This window comes from Gorilla gorilla, chromosome X (genome assembly GCF_029281585.2).
Source record: "Gorilla gorilla gorilla isolate KB3781 chromosome X, NHGRI_mGorGor1-v2.1_pri, whole genome shotgun sequence".
Classification (NCBI taxonomy): domain Eukaryota; kingdom Metazoa; phylum Chordata; class Mammalia; order Primates; family Hominidae; genus Gorilla; species Gorilla gorilla.
In genome coordinates, this window is record NC_073247.2 from 132,259,114 (window position 1) to 132,285,250 (window position 26,137).

At 40.9% G+C, this 26,137-nt stretch overlaps 1 protein-coding gene across 6 annotated transcripts in view; it reads right to left on the reverse strand.

Annotated features, from left to right (window-relative positions):
- The window catches only part of CUL4B (cullin 4B), a 49,255-nt gene extending 23,350 nt beyond the window's left edge, over positions 1–25,905 (reverse strand). For 2 of the 6 annotated variants that reach the window (XM_019019490.4, XM_019019489.4), the window contains exons 1-4: positions 25,685–25,905; positions 24,830–24,909; positions 10,405–10,947; positions 8,246–8,361 (exon numbers count right to left, since the gene is read on the reverse strand). In XM_019019490.4, coding sequence (XP_018875035.1) covers positions 8,246–8,361; positions 10,405–10,947; positions 24,830–24,893 — 723 coding nt within the window. In that variant the 5' untranslated portion in view covers positions 24,894–24,909; positions 25,685–25,905. Of the gene's footprint in view, positions 1–8,245; positions 8,362–10,100; positions 10,228–10,404; positions 10,948–11,692; positions 11,811–24,829; positions 24,910–25,684 lie in introns of those variants that run through there. The other 4 variants (XM_019019491.4, XM_019019493.4, XM_019019492.4 and 1 more) reach the window with 4 other exon arrangements.
- Positions 25,906–26,137: the final 232 nt, after the last annotated feature.

The following is a 26,137-nucleotide window of genomic DNA, read 5'->3' on the forward strand; positions in this document are numbered from 1 at the left end:
GGAGGAATAAGAAGGCTGAGACTCTGCTGGCCTGCCCACTTTTCACGTGACCTGGGGCTAGGCCACAAATGCTTAAGGGAATTTACATTTATTTCATGTGCCTCTCTGTTCACACAGGTCCTTTGTGGACTGTCCCCCTTCCACCTTTAGTATTCCTCTCATTGTATCTCACCGTTCCTTCTGAATGACTGTTTTCTCAGCATTTCTTATCGCTCTGCTTAGATTCTGCCATATGACTTAGTGCGTACTTCATCTTTCCACATTGCGCACTTCCGGTACTTCTCTAAGTCCTATTTATCCCGTTTCCTTCTGCTATGTTCCCTTCTCAAATAAAACAGTTCTCGGCACATCTACTTATCTTCTCACACAAGATACCATATTCCCTTACTACTCAATTAGGTCCCACTTCTTCCAATAAGTTCTTCTTAATTGACTCAGCTACCAGTGACTCACATGGCACTCGCACCCATCATACCACACTGACTTAGTCATTGAGTCAACACTATTTATCTCCCAACCACTGGACACTTCTTACACAAAACTACTTATCTTTTTATGTGTATATCTTGTCTCTCTGACTCCTTAATGACAGAAACACATTGTGTGTTCATCTATCTATAAGTTCTTTAATACTTTTTGAGCTTTGAACCAAGTGAATACATGAAGTATTCAAAAAAAACTCTAGCAATGTGTCCTGCACATAGAAAGGGCTTCTAGTATGAGAAAAGTTGCCAGAAAACGTGTAATTACGATTGAGTGTGCTAGATGCTATGATGAGGATAAGCAGAGAGATGAGGCCCCTAACCCAGCATTTAGGGGAGGGCAAGTCAGAAAAGCCTTCCTGGGAAGAGGTAAAGGGACAGAGTCCCAAAGACCCACAGGGAAACAGATAAAAAGTTAGTGGAAATAGTGAGAAATCGAGAATCAAGCTGGGCTTTACAGCACAGAGTCTCACCTGTGTTTGGCTGGAGGGTGGTTTAAGAACTTTAAGGCAAGAAAGGCAGGAGCATCTAAGGTGAGTTTTGAGGTCAAGTTCGGAGGGAACATTCTGTTTTTCTAATTTAGCCTTGACTGCTTAACCTATAGACCGGATCTAGTCATTTTCCTTCCTCAACAACCTTCCATCAAGCTTTTCCTGTACTGTGATGGAGCAATCCCGTAATAGGTATAAATAAACAAACAAAAAGAACTATCCGGCACATGGTCTGCTATCATTTATGTAAAAAAGGGACAAAATAAAAACATACACAGTCGTTTTACGTATATAAAACATCTCTGGAAAGATATCCAAAAAACTAATAATGTCTGTCACAAAGAGAACTAACGAGGGGACTGGAGGATGGGGTGGAAGTGAGACTTTTCACTACATGCTCTGCAATACTTTCGGGGCTTTGAACCAGAGGAATATATCAGGTATTCAAAAAACTTAAATACTTGCCTTCCCCAATAAAAGCCTTTCTAACTTCCCCACCACCATACTTTTTAGCATGGTGTTCAAGGCAAATCTTACCACTTTCATCTCATGTCTGATTATAACTTTTCTTTTTTCTTTTTTTTTTAGATGGAGTCTTGCTCTGTCGCCCAGATTGGGGTGCAATCTTGGCTCAGTGCAACCTCTGCCTGCAGGTTCCAGTGGTTCTCCTGCTTCAGCCTCTCAAGTAGCTGGGATTACAAGCATGCGCCGCCACACTCAGCTAGGTTTTTTTGTATTTTTAGTAGAGACGGGGTTTCACCATGTTGGCCAGGCTAGTCTCGAACTCCTGACTTCAAGTGAACTGTTCACCTCAGCCTCCCAAAGTGCTGGATTACACGCATGAGCCACCTTGGCCACCCGATTATAACCTTTCACACATCCTTTGATCCAAGTACTCTACTTTTCTCACTTTTGGGCAAGATTTGGAGTGGTGTCTGTAAAACAGTGGCTTCCAAAATGTTTTGACCCAAAGCCACAGTAGGAAATCTAATGTCACAATCCATCATACATAAATTTATGTAACTAAAATAAAATCTTCACGAACCTACACATCATTACTCTATGTGATGCATTCTGATATTTGCTATTTCATTTCTTTTTAAAAAATGCTGGTCACGAACTATTAATTTCATGAACCTATTAGAACATAAGTAACTTAAGGTAGGTACTTATGCTCTCTTACTAGTACTAACTGCTTTCCATAACCCCCAAGGTATCAGTCCAGTTTTGGACACAGTAAGCAGTCATGGATTGAACAAGGAATGACTGTTTACTAAGTACTCTTCATCCTATTACATGCTGGGATGGAAACAGGAATAAGAAGGTGTTTGAGATAAGCTCTATTTTACTCTAGATCTTTGAAAAGCACTTTTAGAAATATATTCTTTTAAATATTATGTATTTATTATTTATGTATTTTTACATATTATGCATTGTTTTATTTAAATATTATGTATTATTTATGTATTTTTACATATTATGCATTACGTATTTATTATTTACACTAATAAAACACTTTGGGAATCTCTGGAAGTAACCTCTTGCCTCACAAACAACTATTTGTAATAAACAGATTCTAGATAACTGCAACCTCTGCCTCCTGGGTTCAACCGATTCTCATGCCTTAGCCTTCCCAGTAGCTCGGATTACAGACACGTGCCACCATACCTGGCTGAATTTTGTATTTTTGGTAGAGACTGGGTTTCACCATGTTGGCCAAGCTGGTCTTGAATGCCTGACCTCAGGTGATCCGCCCACCTTGGCCTCCCAAAGTGTTGGGATTTCAGGCGTCAGCCACCGCACCCAGCCTTACAAGTCTTTTTAATAAAACTATCTTTTTACTTAAGCTCCCACTAATTACCAGTAAATATGCTGCCTTAAATCCTTTGAAGGTACTTAGGTATAAAATACAGGCATTCTAGCAAGCTTCTAACCCTTATTCTTCCAAATCCTAGCCCTTCCCCTCCAAAATCCACAGGATACATAAAAAATGTGTCTTTCTTCACAAGGATGAGCTAAAAAAAAGTGTCTGAAAAAAAACACACTCAAAAAATATATATAAATGTGTAGCAAATGACATATGCAAATATTTACTGAACAACAGACAATAAAAAAGATACTGAATTTCCACCAGGGTGTTGAACTCTGGTCACTGGTCTAAGGAGTGGAGTCTTAGTTTTCGAGCTATGTTTACAGATAGTAAGTAAAGCACATAACAAAAATTCAACAACTGATATAGCAATAAGATCTACATTATCTCTCTTTTTATGTCAAGTAAATATGGCTAAGATACTCTAAGTATTCAAAAACTAAGAATCTGTTTAAAGGAAACCAACTATACAATGAAACCTAAACTCCTTTTCTTTTTACTTCCAGTAAACAGGACTTAAATAAGACTGAAAATTATCAAGGACTAAGAATTTGTAAGTGCACATTTTAAAATTTTTTGGTATTTAATAATCTATTGTATATTTCAAAATAACAAAGAGTAGAATTTTAGTTGTACATTTTAAAAAACGGCAACAATAGTACTGATTAACGATTCAGTAAAAAGAGAAATACATAATACATAATAGACTAAGCTTTAAGACATCAACAGGGTGACAAAAGTTACACAGACTCCAACAGCTAGTCATCAACAATGCTAAGAATCTAACTGCTTTCTTAATAATCACTGACTGCTTAAGCAACCAGATTTTACAATTGATAATAACCTACACTATTTGATTCTAGTCCTGTGGTCATCTACTCTATAAATGAATCGTTAATAGAAAGGTTCATCATTTAAGGTTTATTTCACAAAAAGGTAACTACAGTTCCCATTATTAATAATAAATAAAATTATTTTCATCAGAATTGAAGTATGGACTAGGCTTGACTTTAAAAATAGCTAGAGATTTATAGGAAAGATAAATGTTACATGCTCCTGTACAAACTTCCAGCATCTCCAAAAAAGGTAGCTGATCTTAAACACTGTACTAGGCCAGACATGGTGGCTCATGCCTGTAAGCCTGGCACTTTGGGAGGCCAAGGCGGGATGATTGCTTGAGGCCAGGAGTTCGAGAACAGCCTGGGCAACATAGCAAGACCCCCATATCTCTATTTAAACAAAACAAAACAAAACAAAACACTGCGGCTACTCATACAAAAGTTGAGAACATGAGCTCATAATAGGATTATGAAAATAATCCTATTTAAAATATTACTTATTAATAGGAAAAAAACTCACACCAAAACCAAAATTCCAACTGTACGATACCACATGTGAAAACAAGACACATTCTTTTTAAGCGTAGAGGGACACTGTTCCTAGAGAGTTCCTATCTTTTTCTATTATTTTTTCAATTTCGCTAATGGTGTCTACTGAAGCACATTTGGAATGTAATCTATTTATCAGACAGCTGCTCTGGCCCAGTGTAGATTTAGAATTTAAAATTGTGTGGCTTCAGAGCTCTAAAATAAAATGTAATTTTAAAATAAAGATTTCTCTTCTAAAGACTCAAATATCTACTATCATTGATGACACATACCAATATATAGCAGGAACTGTGATAATTACTTTTTTGCAATATTTCATTTACGTCTAAAAAACCCTACCATATAGGTAGCCGTTAGTCTCACCATCTTGTAAATGAGGAAACCAAGACTTAGAGAAGTAACTCGCCCAAAGTTATATGATGAGTGACAGATTTGTAACCTAAGGCAGGCTGGACAGCTCAAAAGTCAGTGCATTTAATCAGTCTTATTTGCAGTCAATCAAAAACAAGCACGCAAACAAACAAAACAGTCAAATGAAAACATTAATCACTGCCTCACACCCACAGGATCTCAAGGTTGTCAAGGAAAGATAATTTTAAAACTCAGGTCCAATTCTAATTTAACATTACTTTAAAAAGACAATGTTTGCTTACTGCAAGTGTACTTAGAACAGCATGTTCTTTTATAGAAATTAAAAACTTAGTAGGCAGTACATGCAACCCACACTAGGGACTTCCATACTTAAAGCTTTAAAGCAAAATGTTTTTTCATGCAGAGGTAAGTTCTAAGCAGATATATGCCAGTAAGTGTTTACCTCAGAGAAAGAGGGTGGGACAGGGGTTTGGAGAACTTTTGTATAACTACATATTTCCACATTATTTCAATTTTAGAAGAGTACTTTTTCTTATGTTTTTATTTCCCACTCAGGTAGATTGAGAGAGTACTTCTAATTACGTTTCAATGAGTCAAAATCAAACAAGCACCTGAAGTCCAGATTATATGAAATAGCTTTACCTCCTTTATCCTCCTGTTTGAACTTGAACATCTCAAAATAATCTTTCTGAGAACAATCCAAAGGAACATTTATAAAATTAAGGTCAAAAACAGTAAAAGAGCTAAAAACCAATGCTTTTGAATTCATTATAGCAAAAGCAGTAAGGTATTATGAAAAATGCAAACAGTGAAGTTATAAGACTTGTGACTAGGCTAAAGAAATGCAACTGAACAACAGCAGGTAAAACTTACGAAGTACAAGAAAACAAAATCAAGAGATGCAAGCTCTATGCTCTTGAAAGAAAAAGATTTAACAGAATCAATGTATCAGGAAAAGTATTTTCAAATCAAAAGCTCTGGAAAAATATTCAAGGTAAAGTAAATAGGGTTAATTAATAACCACAATAAACATTTGTTACAAATATGGAATATATAAAATATTATTGAAATTAAATATGCCGTATACCAGCATATCCAAATAAACACCACTTATGCATGCACAGATAAAAATACTACTAAAATGATAAAGAGCTTTTTCCCTAAAGTAAAACAATTTAATTGTTTCAAACACTGCACTACAGTGGTATTCAAAGTACCAGGATATATTAGTGAGGTGGTACAGGAGTAAAAGTGCAATGAACTAGAAATCCAGCATCTCAGTTTGAGTTGCCCCTGCTCTGCCAATATGTGACTCTGGGCAGGTTATTCAACTTCTCTGAGACTCAGTCTCCTCATCAATAAAGTGGGGATAGGCCAGGCGCGGTGGCTCACACCTGTAATCCCAGCACCTTGGGAGGTGGAGGCGGGTGGATCACTTGAGGTAAGGAGTTCGAGATCAGCCCGGCCAACATGGTGAAACCCCGTCTCTACTAAAAATACAAAAACTAGCAGAGCGTGGTGGCAGGCGCCTGTAATTCCACCTACTTGGGAAGCTGAGGCAAGAGGATCACTTGAGCCCGGGAGGTGGAGGTTGCAGTGAGCCGAGATCACGCCACTGCACTCCAGCCTGAGTGACATAGCAAGACTCCATCTCAAAAAAAAAAAAAAAAAAAAAAAAAGTGGGGATAGTAACTACTACCCTACGTACCCCAGAAAGGGTTTCCATAATGCTTATATGAGATAATACGAGATGAACCCCCTTTGCAGGCTGTCACGGACACCACAAAGAAAAAATATTGGACCACATGCTCTCTTAAGGCCTTTCCAAGTCAGTTTCATATTTTGGCTTTTATTGTTGTACATTTTAAGAGACGCATATATAATACGCCAAAAGAGCCATATGAAATGGGCTTATTCTTAAGTAATAGCTTAGTACTACAACTACTAGCCGACATTTGCATAGCATTATAATGCTTATAATGTTACACGGCATTATTACTATGTGTTGTGCACTGATTTGAGTATTTTGCGTGTACTAATTTTCACAGCAACAGAAACTGGTGATCTCAATTGACATACTACAAGTGAAGAAGCTATAATGTGGCTTGTAAAAAAGTTTGACTCGTGATATCATCTTATATTTGTAAGATTATAGTGCTTGGAGGTGTTTTCCACAAATATCTTATTTGATTCTTATCAGCAACCTTGTGAGATAGGTAGGGCAAACTATTATTTCCTCTACTTTAGAGCGGAGGAAATTTAAATTGAGAGTGACGGCTGGGTTTGGTAGCTCATGCCTGTAATCTCAGCACCTTGGGAGGTTGAGGTGACAAGACTGCTGTAGCCCTGGAGTTCAAGACCAGCCTGGGCAACATAGCAAGACCCCTATCTCTTAAAAAAACAGGAAAAAAACTGAGAGGGCTTTAGTGCCTGGCCCAAGATTATGAGGGTAACAGCAGTCAAAACTAGATCCCAAACCCATCTTCTGACTCCTAATCCAGGATTTACCCATCACCATACTAGCTCTGCAACTAAAATATACAAATACTGATAAATAAAACCAACATAATTTCTTACAAGGTACTCATCAATACAAAAATTCAAGCTATTGTACTCTGAAGTATCTTTTTTTTTTTTTTTTTTTTTTGAGATGGAGTTTCACTCTTGTTGCCCAGGCTGGAGTGCAATGGTGCAATCTCGGCTCACCGCAACCTCTACCTCCTGGGTTCAAGCGATTCTCCTGCCTCAGCCTCCTGAGTAGCTGGGATTACAGGCATGCACCACATTGCCTGGCTAATTTTGTATTTTTAGTAGAGATGGGGTTTCTCCATGTTGGTCAGGCTGGTCTCGAACTCCTGACCTCAGGTGATCTGCCAGTCTTGGCCTCCCAAAGTGCTGGGATTACAGGTGTGAGCCACTGTGCCCGGCCTGAAGTATCTTTTAACACCAAATCCCTGACACTCTAATGAAAGTAACTTCTTGAATTGGTTGTGTGTCAAATACACAGTAGGGAAAAATTTCTTGGTAGCAAGGGATTGCCCTTAGTAACTGCCCTTAACATTATATTTAAGTGTAAGGACCCATTTGCTAAGTAAAGAATCTGAACCTCAGACTAAGCTGCTGGACTACAAACTGCTACTCATTTCTGGGCTAAGGTGCGTCTTGTAGCCCAGGTATTAGAAAAATGTAAAGAGCAAGAAAAAGAAATGGCAAAGTCTACTACTAAGAAGGAGGTAGAATAAAGGATATGAATAATATCTGCATGTCTTGAGGCCTTTCCTATGGGTAGGTAACACAACTAAGAAACAATTATCACAATAGAATGACATGTCACCAGAAATCATCTTTGGGATTCATGCTATAGGATTACATTATAGGTAGAACTTCTATTACACCAAGGTACACATAACTGTAATTTCTTATCAGGAGGGTCAAATATAAGCACAACTTATACCGGTATGACTGTACCCATGGTTTATGTGAGAATACGTGGTCTAATTACAGAGTTCATCAATTAATGGAGAAACTAAAATTAGAAGGGAACCAAAAGTCTACTTAAGAACCTATTTCAGAAAGCAAAATCCATATACATCCCACCTCAATTTATGTTAATCAAATCTGGTTATGCATATTAATACATACCTGGTAGAGTTCTTCTAAATTGTACTTAATTGAAGTACTATTCTGAATAGCTTCCACTGCTTCCTTCAGTTTTTGCCAGGTTTCATCTGTGTAGTTTTCTGGTAATTTAGGCTTATCTAGATGATATGTAAAAGGTTGGTTTCAGAATACCATGTCAGATACAGTAACCAAAGATTCATAAAATATAATAGCATTACTATTTTTAGGGTAAATTGCGATCTTTATAACTATTACACCTAATCATTAAAGTAACCACTGTATTTAAGCTTAATATAAAGAATAAAATTTGAAATGCCATAATACTGTTTAAGTCATTTTGACTCACCTATTAAAACTGAAGGTGAGGTTTTTCTCCTATTGATTGTATTGCTTCAAAAAAATAAAAATTCAACAATGACCATAAAAAATAACAATCCTGATTTTATTTAATCATGTGTAAAACCTAAGTCGACATGAATTTTTAACCTGAGATTTAAAGTACTGTCTATGTGCAAGGTACTTTATAAGCCTCTTAATCTTCCCAACAATACCCTGAGGAATCTATTTTACAACCGAGGAAACTGAGGCTGGAACTCATTTAGTAAGCTTGCCCAAGGTCATCATAGCTAGTCAATGGCAAAGCTGGGATTCTAATTCAGGTCTGTTTGACCCCCAAATTTATGCAGCATCTATAGAAATGGAAACATCTTAACTCAGGTTTTAAACTACATTTACGAGCAGAGTGAAATTTTTAAAGACTGAAAGAAATGACTCCAGAAACCATGTTGCATTTTCAGAATAGAAAGAAACATCTTACTCTAGGCTTTAAACTTCACTGACTAGCAATGAGTGTGGGGAAAAAAGTTTTAATTAGAACATCCAAATGCCTTAATAATATGCTTTTATTTTAGGAGGGAGAGAAAAAAATCTCTGAAACCAATTTGAAAATGCAACCAGGATCATAACTCATTTAAAAATCTTTAGCTACAAAATCCATATATTTTTAAGTGAAATAATGAAAACGTTAGTCAATTACAATTCATATTGACTTCAGAAAGCTCTACTATTAAATCAGAAACTGAGAGCCTGGGTATGGGAAGGTAGTGATATAAAAAAGAAAGGGTTAAAAATAGACAACACCATAGCCCTCTGCTTGAGACAAAATAGAGCATACTCCTGATTTCCACACAATGTTAAATACACAAGCATAGAGAACCTAATCTTCTCAATACTAATATTCAGCCACAAAGCACTTATCTCATAAATATTACTTAAGTTCATTCATTTACTTCTCTATTTAATAAACACTGTAGCACTGATTACCTGGCAGTTAAGGGTGTTGAAAAAGTAAGTCAGAAAAACAGAAACACATTCAACAAATAAAAATTAATTCAGCTCAAATACATTTTTAAAAATTGCTGATTTTATATTTGCCTCAATGTATTCATAATACTCTCCTCACATATCTCAAACACGGTCTGAACAAATTTTCCTAAAAGCTGCAGGTCGATACTTTAAAATCCATTTTAGTGATGGAAAAAATAGATGTAGTAATTGTTCCTATCTTTAGACTAGTGGTACACAGAGTTACTACTTCTGTGTATACACAATGTTTTTCACTTTCAAACCCTACCTTTGGAAAGAAATGCAGAGAACATAAATTTTTCTTCAAATATTCCTTCCAAATGAGTTTCATGAATACAGTATAAATCTAATTATAAATCTTATTTGAGCATAAAAAGATCACTATTGCTACCTGCATTTCTAGGCATTGGATAATGTGGCCTACTGAAGCATAAAAATAAAAATCCCAGCAATGCCAAGGCTCGCTATGCACCTGAAATAAATAAACCTCTTTAGAATACAAATTTCTCACCTGTAAAATCCGGATCAATCATACTGATTGTCAGTGTTATAAGGAATAACAGATTAAATACAATAGGTTGAAAAAGACCTCAAAATACTGCACAGAAACACCCGGTGTATGCTTCAGCACAAGGATCCTAACCACCCCCGGAAAATGAACCCTCCACCAAAAAAGGACCTCCCCTCCACCTCATTGATTATGCATAAAACATTAGGCCACCTCCAAACTGTTTAATATATTAACATAAATAGAGCACGTGACCCCTCGAGTGTCAAATCCTTATTAGGTGATTATGAATTTTGGCCTTGGTTACCTTTAAAGTTCTTGATCACTAACTTCTTAGCAGAGCCAGGTTTGCTGTTAGCAAAGCTAGAGACGGTGGTAGAAGATTTGGCTAGGCCGTTTGCATGATGCACCGAAGCCACAGAAGAGATTAATATACTCTTATTTTTAAGTTGCTGCTGCTGAGATGTTGCAGCAGTTGGTGAAGATGAGGAGGAGGAGGAGGAGGATTCCTCAGCCATCTTCGCATCAAACCCTACAAACTCCAGGGTGTCTTCAAAACGCAGCTTCTTCTGTATCGGTACGTGGCTGGAAGCAGCCACTGAAACCCCCAGGCAGAAGGACGAGGTTGAAGGGGATGCCGAATCCCTGGGTTGTAAAGGAGGAGTGGAAGAGGAGGAAGAGGTGGAATCAAAGTCTTCTCTCTCGTTACTACTGTTACTGCTGCTACTGCTGCTGCTGTTTAACTTTCTCTTCTTGGCAGAGGTGGGCGGAGTGGTGCTGGTATTACCATCAGTGGCAGATCTGACCTCCTGAGCAGCAGCAGCAGCTGAGGGACTGGGGGAAGAAAAACCTGTTGGAAACATGAAAATAGCGGGGTCAACAGGCAGAGGAGCATCAAAAACCTACGTTTATATGCCTGCGTGCGTGTAGGAGACAAGGTAGCAATGCTAGAGGGGGAAGGGAAGAAAGAAGAGAGGAGAAACACAGAGGACGAGAAGGAAAGTGAAGGGGGGGCTACACCGGGGGAATGGGAGGGTTTGGGAAGGCGGATAGGCTGACACCAGGAGTGAGCAGAACGAGGGGGGAGAGCGAATGAGGAGGCAGACAGGTAAACGGCCGTGCCGTCCCCCTCCCCTGCTTTTCGATCTCTCTCCCCCCCTTTCTGCAGGAGCGACTCAGCGAGTCTGTGAGGCTGCAGCTCCTCCTCCTTTTCTCCCTCTCCCTGGGAGGGGAGAGGCTGTGGTTGGGGGAAAGGGGGAGGGGGAAAGAACCAGGGCTTGTTATTGTCAATAGCACAAGAGGCTAAAGATGGCGCCATTTCCGGTCACGCGGCGCCGAGGGAGGGGCGGTGTCAACCTCAGGGAGTGGGGGTGAGGGAAGCGCTGCAGCCGCCCGGGGGGCGGGGGAGCTCGCGCGTGAGGGGGCGGCTGGAAAGGGGCGGCTAAAGTGCCCCAGACGCTCGCGCTAGTTCGCTCCTGCTCCCGCTCCCCTTCGCGATCCCCTTTCCTGGCAGCGCCTTCCTTCCCTGGCCCACCGGGAACTCCCACTCCCTCCTTAACGGTCCCGCGGGAAGCTTCGCGCCGCAGCGCCCTTACCGGAAGTGACTGGGCAGACACTTTTCATAGCGCCCAGATCCCGAAGCCCCCAGGTCCGCAGGACTTGAGTGGGGGGGGGAAGGGGGGAGGGAGAAATTGGGGGGAAGAAAAGTGGATAGGAGGAGGGGGCGGGCCTTCGAGACACCTTCGGAGCTCTTGATTGGAGCTTTCTGAAGGCGAGGGGGTAGGGGGGTGGCGGGAGGAGCGGGAAGGAGCCTCGGGGGAGGGAAGGTAGTGACGGCGAGGGGCGGAGTGAGCTAGCTGGGAAAACGGAGGAGGAGGAAGAGGAGGAGAGAGGGAGGGACGGAATAAAACCTAAGGGTCCGGGAGAATAGAAACTTTGAAAGAGATAAAAGAATAAGGAGTGGTTGCAAGGCTAGGGGAGTAACCCTAAATAGAGGAAAACATAATCATGCCATTATGCCCGCTGCTGGAGAGGAATGTCCCTATGTTAAGATAGGAAAGGAGAAGAAAACGAGCTAAGATAGGAAGAAAAGGACTTTTTAATTCGGTGCCGCTATAAATTGTTTCTCTTTTATCTCAAGGCACCACAGACCCAAGGCTGAATAAGGCCTGAATTTTGATGCCTTTCTCTTTCATGTAGCTGTAAATCCTTTTATCTTACTACCGGGAGCATTTTCTAAGCTGGCTGGCCAAATTAAGGGTGTATTCTAAGGCGAAGAAATGGAAAGGTAACTAACCCCTCACCCACCCAGCACTATGCCCAGGATCGTCCTAACCCCCACTCTATCAGTCCTTAACTCAGTAATTTATAGACCCAACAAAGCTAAGACCCACTTCCTTCTTTTGCCAAATCTCAGTTTACACGCTGTCCCAAAGGAGACATTTTAGAACCATATCGGCAAAAGTCAGTGTTTTCTACTAATGTGTTTCATGACCCCATGCTTTACAATTGATTACTGATTTTAAAAATCTTTAAATTTGGTTAAATTAGCAACAATAAACCTTGTAAATTCCCTGTTGGGAGTTTTTACTTAACCTTGGGGCATTCTCAGAGGGAGGTAACACAATATCAAAAACTAAATTTGCCAACCTGTTGATCATTCTAACTGCAAAAGCATTCAGTTAGCATGTATGGTAAGACTATGCAAGGTCTCTGCCCTTGAGAAGCCAGTAGGGGAAGATAGTTTCAAAACTAATTTCCATAACAATAATATGACATATATACAAAGTGCTGTCAGAAGAGGCAAAACAAGAAATTTGGGAGAAATCTGGAATAGGAAGAGTTCTACAGAGATTATGTTTATGCTGTGTCTCAAAGTGGGAGTTGCCAAAAAGACAAGAGGGAACAGGATGAAAGGCATTCTGGGGAACGGAAACAAGGGCAAAGCAAGGAGTGAAATGGCCAGGCCTGTTTATGGAAACATGGAAAGTGCAGTGAGGCTGGGAAGTAGGATGTCTGGCTGGGAGTAAGGAAGATGAGGCTCAAAAGTGTCTGGCACACCAAGCCAAGAGTTTGGAGTCTACTCTGTAGGCGATCATAGATAGCAGGGAGACAATCCAGCAAGCAGAGCTTTTACAAACCAGGGGTGACAGGATTGTGTGAGTGGAGTAAAAGCAGCTTGTATGGTATACCTTGTGATAGGTGAATCAGAACCCTGCAAATAAATCAACTTTCTAACTTTGTTTAAACAGGCCCACTTGTTTTTGTGTCTTGAAAAGTCCCTGATTAAAATGCAAATCAACCTTTGGCATTATTAGACAATATCATTGCTATTTGATGACAGCCTGCTGAAAGCAAGGCTCTAATGGAACTTAGAACCGCTAAGAAGGGAGACAGGGGCCTGAAAGGAGACAGATGGAAGCACTCCTATCTGTTTTGAATATACCACATAGTTTTTTTCATTTTGTTTTGTTTTGAAGACAGAATCTTGCTGTGTCGCCCAGGCTGGACTGCAGTGGTGTAATCTTGGCTCACTGCAACCTCTGCCTCCTGGGTTCAAGCAACTCTTGTGCATCAGCCTTCTTGAGTACCTGGGACTACAGGCATGTATCACTACGCCTGCTAATTTTTTTTGTATTTTTAGTAGAGTCAGGGTTTTGCCATGTTGGCCAGGCTGGTCTCGAACTCTTGGCCTCAAGTGATCCGCTTGCCTCAGCCTCCCAAAGTGATGGGCCTACCATATAGTTCTTGCTGCCCAAATAGAAACAGTAAACTCTTAAGGCCAGGAAAGACACCTTAATACATTGAACTTTTCTTTATCGTGTCTCACAGTTCACAAAATGCTGAACCACTGTAAATGCAGGGTAAATGCTTATTGAATTGAGTATTTCATTGCATGTGAATAAAATAATGCTGTGTCTTTATAAGGGAGGATTAACTGACTCATTTTCAGGATTTAATGAACAAGGTTGTTCTAATTCATGTAGTTAAAATCTTTAGGAGGGTATATGAAGTGCTAGCCATTTTAAAAAATTACAAATATTAGTGCAACTGAAAGGGAATGGACATAAAGATAAGAGAAAGCTGCTTTTGCCATACAAAGATAAACTTTTCTACTAACCTAAATGATAGCTGAGTCCTGTTAATATTTAACTACATTCTAGTAATAATAGTTCCCTATCTCACATGGTTATCTAAGCCCTTCAGTCTTCTGAGTTATATGTTGGTTTTAAAAAGCACAGATCTGGCCACGCATGGTGGCTTATGCCTGTAATCCCAGCACTTTGGGAGGCCAACATGGGTGGATCACATGAGACCAGGAGTTCCAGACCAGCCTGGCCAATATAGTGAAACCCCGTTTCCACTAAAAATACAAAAATGAGCCGGGCATGGTGGTGTTCACCTGTAATCCCAGCTACTCAAATGGCTGAGGCAAAAGAATCCCTTGAACCTGAGGCAGAGGTTGCAGTGAGCCAAGCTCACACTGCTGCACTCCAGCCTGGGTGACAGAGTGAGACCTTGTTACAAAAAACAAACAAACAAACAAAAAACAAGGCTAGGTGGCTCAGGCTTGTAATCCCAAAACTTTGGGAGGCTGAGGCGGGCAGATCACCTGAGGTCAGGGGTTCAAGACCAGCCTGGCCAACATGGTGAAACCCTATCTCTACTAAAAACAAAAATTATCCGGGCACGTTGGTGGGTGCCTGTAATCCCAACTACTCGGGAGGATAAGGTAGAAGAATCGCTTGAACTCAGGAGGTGGAGGTTGCAGTGAGCCGAGATTGTGCCACTGCACTCCTGCCTGGGCAACAGAGAAAGAGTCTGTCTCAAAAAAAAACAAAAACCTCCCAAGTTGGTTTGTAAAATATCTTTTACATCAAGAACCAACTAATTGAGGCTAGTTGAAGAACATAAGCGTATATTCTGTACACCCAAATGTTTGCCAATCAACGTTAAACACATTCTCAACATTAAAATACATTTTCAAGGTTGAACTCACGGGAGCCACACTAATCAAGATGTGTAATATAGGACACCATACAATTATAGCCATTATCAGACTAAACCAGACTGGGCACTTAACACATATTCCATATTTAGGATCTTTCATCTTGTGAGTTCAACTCATACCTTAGAAACATTAATTAAACTTTACAATGTTGCCACATGAGGTGTAGTTATTATTGGCCACCTTTTAACCAAGCTGTTTATAAAGGTAAGTATATGTGTAAAGGAAGAAATACAAACAAAGACAGGGAGCTAGCTTTTACAATGTCAATTCCTTTATTTCTGTGGACATCTCCCTAAAAAGGCAGAGTGTAACCCATTTCACCTTTTTGATCACAGGGATTCCCCAGGGTGCTTGGGGAATCAAGATGTGTAATGTAGGACGCCATACAGTTATAGCCATCTGGGGTGCTTTAGGTCCTCTCCAGATATCTCATACCAGTGCCATTAGACAGACACTCCTGGAAGCCTTCCTATCCAATGGGTGGGACTTTCCTTAGGAATGGGAGAGACTGCTTGCCCAGGAGAATCTGAAGATGTTTCTGAGAATGCATTAAAAAAAAACAAAAAACAAAAAAAAGCAAAAACCAAAACAAAACAAAACAGAAAAAACGGCTGGGCACAGTGGTTCACACCTGTAATCCCAGCACTTTGGGAGGCCAGAGTGGGTGGATCACTTGGCCAGGAGTTTGAGACCAGCCTGGGCAACATGGCGATACCCTGTCTCTACTAAAAATACAAAAATTAGCCAGGCCTGGTGGTGCACATGTGTGGTCCCAGCTACTTGGGAGGCTGAAGCAGGAGAATTGTTTGAACCCGGGAGGCAGAGGTTGCAGTCAGCCGAGATTGCACCACTGCACTCCAGCCTAGGTGACAGAGTGCAAAAAAAAAAAAAAAAAACTGCTAGGTAAAGGGCAGTCCATTTACTTTTTTTTTTTGTCTGAGACAGTGTCTCGCTCTGTCATCCAGGCTGGAGTGCAGCGGCGCCATCTCGGCTCACTGCAAGCTCCGCCTCCTGGGTTCATGCCATTCTCCTGCCTCAGCCTCCCAAGTAGCTGGGACTACAGGCGCCTACCACCACGCCCGGCTAATTTTTTTTGTATTTTTAGTAGAGATGAGGTTTCACTATGTTAGCCAGGATGGTCTTGATCTCCTGACCTCATGATCCGCCCGCCTCGGCCTCCCAAAGTGCTGGAATTATAGGCGTGAGCCACCGCGCCTGGCCCAGGCAGTCCATTTTCTTCATCCACTTTTCTGAAGGATCATCTTTGAAGCAGGAAAGTACAGAGGAGGCAAACTAAGCAATGCTGAGATAGTAAAGATTGTATCATAATAAGGGCTTTGTTATGCTATCAACACCAATGGGCTGCTGAGGAGGCCAAAGCTCAAGCAAAAATAATCCAACTACACAATGTGAATTCATCCGTTTCCCATCCTGAGATTGCTATATAAAAGCAAGGAAAGTAATAACATGTGCTGAACCTATGTGCTAAGTAAAATGTAAATAGATAACACAGATTTCATATGTATGTGTGTGTGTATAGGTATATATATATATATATATTTGGGGTTTTTTTTGAGATGGAGTTTCGCTCTTGTTGCCCAGGCTAGAGTGCAATGGCACTACCTCGGCTCACCACAACCTCCACCTCCCGGGTTCAAGCGATTCTCCTGCCTCAGCCTCCCAAGTAGCTGGGATTACAGGCATGCAGCACCACGCCTGGCTAATTTTGTGTTTTTAGTAGAGACGGGGTTTCTCCATGTTGGCCAGGCTGGTCTCGAACTCCCAACCTCAGGTGATCTGCCTGCCTCAGCTTCCCAAAGTGCTGGGATTACAGGTGTGAGCCACCGCACCCAGCCAAATTTCATATTTTTAGCGAAATTGTTTATCTTACATCGCCTGAAGTTACTGACTTGGTACATCAGCCATTCAAGCACTTCGTTCCTTAGCTCAGAGATTTTATCTGTCATACCTGTGAACCATCTGGAAAGCAGATTTAAGGACTAAAAGTTAGAGATAGGCTATTTTCCCTGAGGGTTTGGGAGTGGGGAGCCAGACCAGCCACAGATGACTTCTCCCTTGGGTGCTGCCAAGGACTTGCTTATGGAGTTGCTGGGCCTATATATATATTTGGCGAGCTGATGTGCCATGGCATGGGCCTATTTTTAACATTCTGTTTACTTTATCGATGTCTCTCAAAGTCCCTCCAACCCCACCTTGCTCAATGTTTGATCTAATGGCATTCAGCTTTTCTTTTTCTCACAGACAAGGCCAATTTAGATTTTTTTTTTTTTTGAGACAGAGACTGGCTCTGTCGCCCAGTCTGGAGTGCAGTGGCGCAATGTTGGCTCACTGCAATCTCCATCTCCCAGGTTCAAGTGATTCTCCTGCCTTGGCCTCCCAAGTAGCTGGGATTACAGGTGTGCGCCACCATGCCCAGCTAAATTTTTTGGTATTTTTAGTAGAAATGGGGTTTCGCCATGTTGACCAGGCTGGTCTTGAACTCCTGACCTCAGGTGATCCGCCCACCTCGGCCTCCCAAAGTGGTAGGATTACAGGCATGAGCCACTGCACCCAGTGCCAATTTAGATTTAAATCCAGGGTTCCCAACTCACTGTACAATAGAATGACCTGGGAGTTTTTTTTTTTGTTTTTTAATCTTTACCCAGGTCCAAACCTAGTCAGTCCAATTCAATCAGAATCTCTGTGAGGAGGACCTCAATTATCAGTATTTTTAAGAAGCTCTTGGCCAGGTGCGGTGGCTCATGCCTGTGCCTGTAATCCCAGCACTTTGGGAGGCCGAGGCAGGAGGATTGCTTGAAGCCAGGAGTTCAAGACCAGCCTGGTCAACAAAGCGAGACCCTGTCTCTATCAAAAAAAAAAAAAATTAGCTGTATGTGCTGGCATATCCCAGCACTTTGGGATGCTGAGGTGGGAGGATTGCTTGAGCCCAGGAGTTCCAGCTGCAGTGAGCTATGATGGTGCTAATGCACTCCAGCCTGGGTGACAAAGTAAGACTCTGAAGAAAAAAAAAAAAAGCAGCTCTCCGGGAAATTCTACATACCTCCAAGTTTGAGAAACCATAGTTGTAGATGAAGTAAGTATGTCTTGTGATTTGAATGGGGCTGATAAGCACTTGTATTCCGTTTAATGCCTGAAATTTCATGATTATTTATTCACTCATTTGGATAACACATTGCCTCCTTCTCTAGGAATCCTTTTTTAAAGTGCAAATTAGCCAAGGAGTCTTAGTTCCTAACCCTTTAAGGTGAATGCCTCTTGGAGGAAAAAAGCTAATAGGAAAGTCCTAGGAGACTGGAGGTAAACACAACTAGAAGAAGCCACTGCAATAGGGAGTGGTGAGAGGTGAGGTTACCAACCAGGAAGGAAAGATTTCTGAGAGTACATTTTGCTGACCTCACAGTATTGCCTAGGGCCAATCCTGCTTTTTGATGACTGCATATTTAAAACCTAATCAAGTTTGACAGCTTATCTAAGCTGCCAAAATCATACTAAAAGAAAATTTAAATATTTTTTATAAGCAAAGCAGAGAGCAGACATTGGGTATGTAGGTTTAGAGCTATCCCTAAATGCCCAACTTTTAAATTATCACTCACTTTAGGGAAGTTTCTATTACCAAGTCATGTATTTTTCCTGCTTCTATTACTAAATGTCCTTTATTCCCACCAACAGCATTATTTCTCTCTCCAATTCCTTTGGTCATTCAACAAAAATGTATTGAGCAAATACTCTCAGCAACGCATGGTGCTAGATGCCGTGAGGGAATACAGAATAACACAAAATTCAATTTGTAGTTGATTTCACAGTTTTTCAAAGCACTTTCACATACAATCTTATTTTATCCTGATAAACACACTGTGAGATAGATCAAGTACGATCCCCACTGTACAGATAAGAAATAGGCTCAGCAAAGGAGGTTAAAATTATTTGCTAAAGTCACAAAGCACACAGACCTAAGTCCAGTTCTTCACTGACTCCAAATACAGCACTTCCCATAGTTTACAATTTCGTAAGGAGACTTGCCATAAAATAGTCTCAAGTAGTAGACATGTTAGAAAAAGACGTTCAGAGCCCCACTCACCAAGAGAAAAAAATGAATAAGAAAATAACTCCTTTATTGAGATAAGCCAAATGAAAATGCCCAAAAGGAGACCAAGCTTGCATGCAGTTCAGGCCACCATCAAGCAGGTAGGACAAAACAGCAGGCAATGCACATTTAAGGATATGGTGGCAATCTTGTTCTAGAGAATCAGTCTATTCTCTGGCTGGACCCTCAGCCAGTGGCTGATCTTCACAAGAGGTAGAAACTGGCTGCTTCTCCTGGCCAAATCCAGGAAAACAGTGAAAGAACCCTGCTGGCAGACCCATCATGATCTACTCCCTTAGTATACAAAGACAACCCTTGTCCTCCATTCTCAATTGGCAATGTAGGTTTAGAGCTATCCCTAAATGCCCAACTTTTAAATTATCACTCACCTTAGGGAAGTTTCTTTTTTTTTTTTTTTTTTTTTTTGAGACGGAGTCTCGCTCTGTCTTCCAGGCTGGAGTGCAGTGGTGCGATCTTGGCTCACTGCAAGCTCCGACTCCCTGGTTCACGCCATTCTCCTGCCTCAGCCTCCGGAGTAGCTGGGACTACAGGCGCCCGCCACCACGCCCGGCTAACTTTTTATATTTTTAGTAGAGACGGGGTTTCACCGTGTTAGCCAGGATGGTCTCGATCTCCTGACCTTGTGATCCAACCGCCTCGGCCTCCCAAAGTGCTGGGATTACAGGCGTGAGCCACCGGGCATGGCCGGGAAGTTTCTATTACCAAGCAATATATTTGGTGGGTAAGGCAGACAATTACAAGACAGAGTGACAAAGGCCACTATGAGAACACAGAGGTGGGACACCTGGCCCAGCGTAGGAGGGTGAGGTGGGGTGCAGTGGAGGAAGGGAATTAAGAATAGCTTCCAGAGAAAGAAATCCAATTTAAATCCCCGAGAGTGAGTGGGAATCAGCCAGGCAAAGGGAGTGAAAGGGAGCAGGGGGCATAAAGAAGGAAGATAGGAAGCACATTTAAATCCTAAAGGAAGAGAGAGTAAGGCACATTCAGGACATTGCAAGGAGACTAGTTATTAGAGTGTAACTTCAGTCCTAACCAGAAACTCTGAAGAGCTAATGAAGGAAATGAAGGCAGCATCCCAATCTCAAGTCTGGTACAGCAATCTTAGGCCTCTTAGCACCAAATCTTACTCAAATACCCTACTTGCTGTTGGAGCTGTGGCTACAGATAACACTTCTTGCTTTGAGCCACACTGGTTCAGGAATTGGATTTACAAGTCAGGCTCACTCTTAGATATAGGAGGTGAGAATCACAAAGCGGGAGAATAGGGTTTGACACGTGCAAAGTAAGACAAGGGCAGACTTGATAATAAGAACCACAATACTGGGCAACACTACAAAAATTCAGATGAACTACAGCAGGGTTTGGAAACTACAGCCCATGGACCAAACCCTGCCCTTTACCTGTTTTTGTAAATAAAGTTTTATTGGAACATTGCAATATTTATTTGTCTATGTATTTTCTGTGGCTGCTTTTATGCTAAAACAGCAGAGTTTAGAGTTTTGACAGAGACCATATGGCCCACAGAGTCTAAAATAGTTCCTACTAGTTCTTTAACAGAAAAAAAAAATTGCCAGTCCTTGCATTTGAATATACTAATTGTTAAAAATAGAGACATGGCACAAAGGAGAAAGTGATTTAGAACATGCTAAGGATTTTCTATTCCTAGTCTGCATGCAGACTTCAAAGGATGGCAAGAGAATATTCTTTGATAAGAAAATGGCTAAATAAATTGTGGTATAGTCACATAATGAAATACTACACAGCATTGAACAATGAATAAATTACAGCCATGTGCATAAGTCTCAAACAATGTTATGTGAAAAACACAAATCACCAAATAATACCTACAATTTGATAACTTTTTAAATCTCAAAAATAAGAAAAACTTGCAGATATATAATATGGTAAAGGTATTAAAGTATAGAAGGAAAATAGCTGGGTGATATGGCATGCACCTGTAGTCCCAGCTACTTGGGAGGCTGAGGCAGGAGGATCGCTTGAGCCCAGGAGTTCGAGACTAGCCTGAGCAACACAGGGAGATAACAAAAAAAGGGGGTGGGGTGGGGTGGGGGGAATAATTACTATAAGATCTGGGGTAGGAGATTGCTCTAGGGGAAGTGTGGGAGGAAAATTTAGGGAAGGGGAATTTAGGTAGATTCAAAAGCATCAGTAATGTTCTAGTTCTTACACACAGATGATAGATTCCTGGATGTTTATTTAATAATTATGCTCCATATATTACACATCATACATCTTTTGTATGTATTAAAATTACACAAGTCGCCATAGTGTTTGCAGAAATTTTTAAAATTAAAAAAACTAAAAGGTTTTTTAAAAAAATGTTTCAAGACAGGAAGTGGTGACTTATTGAAGGCAGACCATGACAGTATGCAGAAAGAATAGCTGGCAGAGATAACAAATGACAACTAGGATTGATTTTTGTAACATTTAAGCATACCTTGTGGATTTCTGGAAATTACTCAAGGGCAGGGGATGCACCCTCCAACCTGGTGGAAGAATGGACTCTCTATGGTCCACAATATGGGGGCTTAACGTTGTAACCTGTATATTAATCATACAAATCCAAACTTAATTTGTAGTATCAGGACAGTGAGATCTAGAGATCTATGGATTACTTGAAAAGCGGAACAGTGTGTGCAAAGACATGGAGGCATGAAAAAGATCATGGCCCATTTAGGCAACTGTTTACAGGTGACCCTTGAACAATTGGGGTTTAAACTGTGATGGTCCATTTATACACATATTTTTTCAATAAATACAGTCGGCCCTCTGCATGGGCGGGTTCCACATCAGCAATCAAGCAGGAATGGAAAATACAGGATTTGCAGGATTGGAAACCTGTAAAGGGAAGGCCAACTTTTTGTATCTGTGGGTTCCGCAGAGCTGACTGTGGGAGTTGAATATGCACCGATTTTGGTATCTGCAGGGTTCCTGGAGCCAGTTCCCTGCAGATACCTTGGAACAACCATATTACCATGCTGTGTGACTGATGTTCAGTAGGCCTGTGGAGGAATGATGAGAGATGAAGACAGAGAGGTGGGGTGGGTTCAGATCATGGCAAATATTGTATGTCATCCTCCAGAGTTTAGATTCTATCTAGTAGGTCATGGGTAACCACTGAAGGGCATCAAATATGGAAGGGAGTAATATAACCAGAGGTACAGTTAGAAATGTCCAGGTCTTGGCTAGGCGTGGTAGCTCATGCCTGTAATCCCAGCACTTTAGGAGGCCAAGGCAGGTGGGTCACTTGAAGTCAGGAGTTCAAGACCAGCCTGACCAACATGGTGAAACCCTGTCTTTACTTAAAAAATATAAAATTAGCCGGGTGTGGTGGCGCATGCCTATAATCCCAGCTACTTGGGAGGCTGAGGCAGGAGTATTGCTTGAACCCAGGAGGCGGAGGTTGCAGTGAGCCGAAATCATGCCATATAGCACTCCAGCCTGAGCAACAAGAGCAAAACTCCTCAAAAAAAAAAAAAAAGAAAAAGAAAAAGAAAAAGAAAAGAAATGTCCAGGTCTCAACAACCTTTGACTACAAAATAAGGTGAAATCTCCACTCAGTCCCTGTTCCCCAACTAAAACCAGCCCCCAAAGGTAACCTCAGTTAAGTTTGCTGATTAAAGATCTTTTTCTATACACTTAACCAACATGCAGTTTTTGCTTTTTTTAAAAAAAGGATCACACAGTATAAATTTTTCTGTGACTTTATTTTTTGCTTAATATTATATCATGAACATCTTTCCTTGTCACTACACACAGATCTACCTCACTATTTTTAAGGGCAACATAGTATACTATATATGGATACATATTCCTATCACTCAAAAAAATCTAATTATCACACGTTATTGTTGTTGCTTTTTTCTCTTACCTTACGTTGCTGGACTGACAATTTCCTTTGTTTCTTTTTTCAACTATTAGTGTTTTGGAAGTTCTACATACTATTTACATTCTATTAATGGTCACGTTTCAGTTCTGTTTAGTTATGCAAATGATATATAAACATTCTTTTTGTAAGAAAAAATTTAAACAATATAGAAGAATATAGGATAAAAAGTGTAAGTGTTGGTGGTCAGATAAGCATACAAAAAAGAAAAATAAAATAAAATTAAAAGTGTCTTTTACCTGTTAAATTTGGTGCATCACCTTCCTCAGCATTTATGTACATATATACTTGTATATATACAAATAGGAAGCTTTAGTATTTTTTCAAATGGCATAATTACTGTACATATAGCTCTACAATTTGCTTTTTTCGCTTAATATATATTAGAGATCTGTCCATGACAGTATATAGAGATCTACCTCATTCTTTTTAAGGGCTGTATACTATTTTACAGTAAAAATATACCATATTGTATTAAACCATTCCCCTATTTTTGGACATTTGGTTATTTCCAATTTTTGTGACTACAAACATGCTCCAATGAACATCCTTGTAACATAAATCTGTGCATGTATAAAAGTATTTCTGAGGATATATTTGAAAAAGTAGAATTGGGTCAAGGGGAAGGTATATTTAAAATTTCGATACACTGTCATATTTACCCTTCAAAAATGTTGTGCCAACATATGATCCCCACCTTCTGAATGACCATTAACTGCCGCATATCCTTAGCAACACTAAATTTTATCAAACCTTAAAGTTTTTGCCAAAATATTACATGAATTCATTCTCACTGTAAAGCAACAAAAACAAAGTAAAAGCAGGAGTGCTCTCTTGACCACCATCCCCTGATCCCAGTTTTCTCTGAGAAAATTTGTTTCTACCTTGCTATTAATTTTTTTATTAATTGTTTCATTACGCTAGATGTTCTGAGGAATTTCCTTCCTTTTCATTTTTCTTTTTTTTTTTTTTGAGACGGAGTCCCGCTGTTGCCCAGGCTGGAGTGCAATGGCACAATCTCTGCTCACTGCAAGCTCCACCTCCCACATTCAAGCGATTCTCCAGCCTGAGCCTCCCTAGTAGCTGGGATTACAGGCGCGTGCCGTTACCACGCCCAGTTACTTTGTGTATTTTTAGTAGAGACGGGGTTTCACAATGTTGGCCAGGCTGCTCTCGAATTCCTGACCTCAGGTGATCCTCCCCGCCAACCCCTCCTCCCCCATCACCTGCCCCCTGCTGCCCCAGCCTCCCAAAGTGCTGAGATTACAGGCGTGAGCCACCGCACCCGGCCCTGAGGTATAATTTCATAAGAATTTACTCAAGCCTCCTAGACATGTTGTTAACAATTTTTTTTTTTTTTTTTTTTGAGACGGAGTCTCGCTCTGTCTTCCAGGCTAGAGTGCAGTGGCGCGATATCGGCTCACTGCAAGCTCCGCCTCCCGGGTTCACGCCATTCTCCTGCCTAAGCCTCCTGAGTAGCTGGGACTACAGGCGCCCACAACCACGCCCGGCTAATTTTTTGTATTTTTAGTAGAGACAGGGTTTCACCGTGGTCTCGATCTCCTGACCTCGTGATCTGCTCGCCTCGGCCTCCCAAAGTGCTGGGATTACAGGCGTGAGCCACCGCACCCGGCCTGTTAACGATTATTTAGACTTAACTCTTGAGTTTTACTAGTTCATTTACTCACCACCGTCTTTAGAGGTAGTAGCCTCGTCATCATTCCCATCTCCTGATCCAGATGACTGTGACATAATCCGTCCTTTGGGTCTACGATAGAAAACAGAGAATTCACTTTTCCAGCAGTCCTCTCCCATATCTGTATAGTGTTATGAATTCATTGACTCTGGTTTCCCAGCCAATTTTATCCTATTTGTTCCATATCTTCAAGGAAATTATCAAAATTTTGGTCTGCTAATCACATCCTTCCTTGCTAACCCTTGCAATTTTAGTGCTATTCTTTTACTTGTTTTTTACTTCTGTCATTTCAAGCTGATTTGGCAGGGAAAACACATTTGTTAAGATTCTCTTAAATTGGAAGCCTGACATGCCATTTTAAATTACAATGGCTTGAACTCCTACGGGCTTGAATGTCAACAAAACAGATTCCCCTCAAAGTGTCCTCCAGCTATTTCTGGAGGTTCTTCAAAGTACTATCTCACTTATGATCTGAATCAGTCACAAATTTTCTTCTGTTCCTGCCTCTTCTTTAAGCTGCAGTGCTATGGTTGTTGAAGGCCATCTTGTGATCACCACTTTGCTGGGTAGGATCTTCACCACAAATAACTATGACTCTAACGAGCTTTTCCCTAAGTTATCCACATCACAGGTGAATAAAGGCTGTAACTTTTAACATACCTCTTATAAATATTTGGGAATAACGAAACCTAGCACAACATTGAGAATAACTTAAAATTGCCTAAAAATGTGGCTTTGCTTAAGTCTTGTGACCCATAACCAGGTACATAACCAGGTCCACCTTCAATAAGTTCCTAAACAAGATCCTCCCCACATTCCGAAATCTCAAAAGGGCATTTTAGCTCACCGTTAGTCACTGGAGGATCCGTTGTGTTCTTCTATCTAAGGTCCCAGCTGTCTAAAGCAGAGGATTGGGAAGACCTTTTGAAAACACTTTAGCAATGCCCGCCCTTTCGGGCTAGGTTCTGCCCGCCGAGGCTGGCTTTCCTGTGCATTTAACACCTTCCGGGATGATAGACAGCAGAGCTGACCAATCTCTGCAGGGGAAACCCCATTAGTCTAACAACAGAGGCCTGGTTGGAGCCAAAAGAAAAACAAAACGAAAATTTCAAACGATCTCAGAGTTATACAGTTCCCAAAGCCTGGGTTATTCTCTAATAATACTACCTATGGGACTTAAACAGATAAGCCTAGGTTGTTCCATACCAAGACTGGCAGTTTCTAAACTGAACTGCTGGGGAGGGATTGTGTCTTCACAATTGGGTAGTGCTGACGTCACCCTCATGGGGAGGGGTGGCGC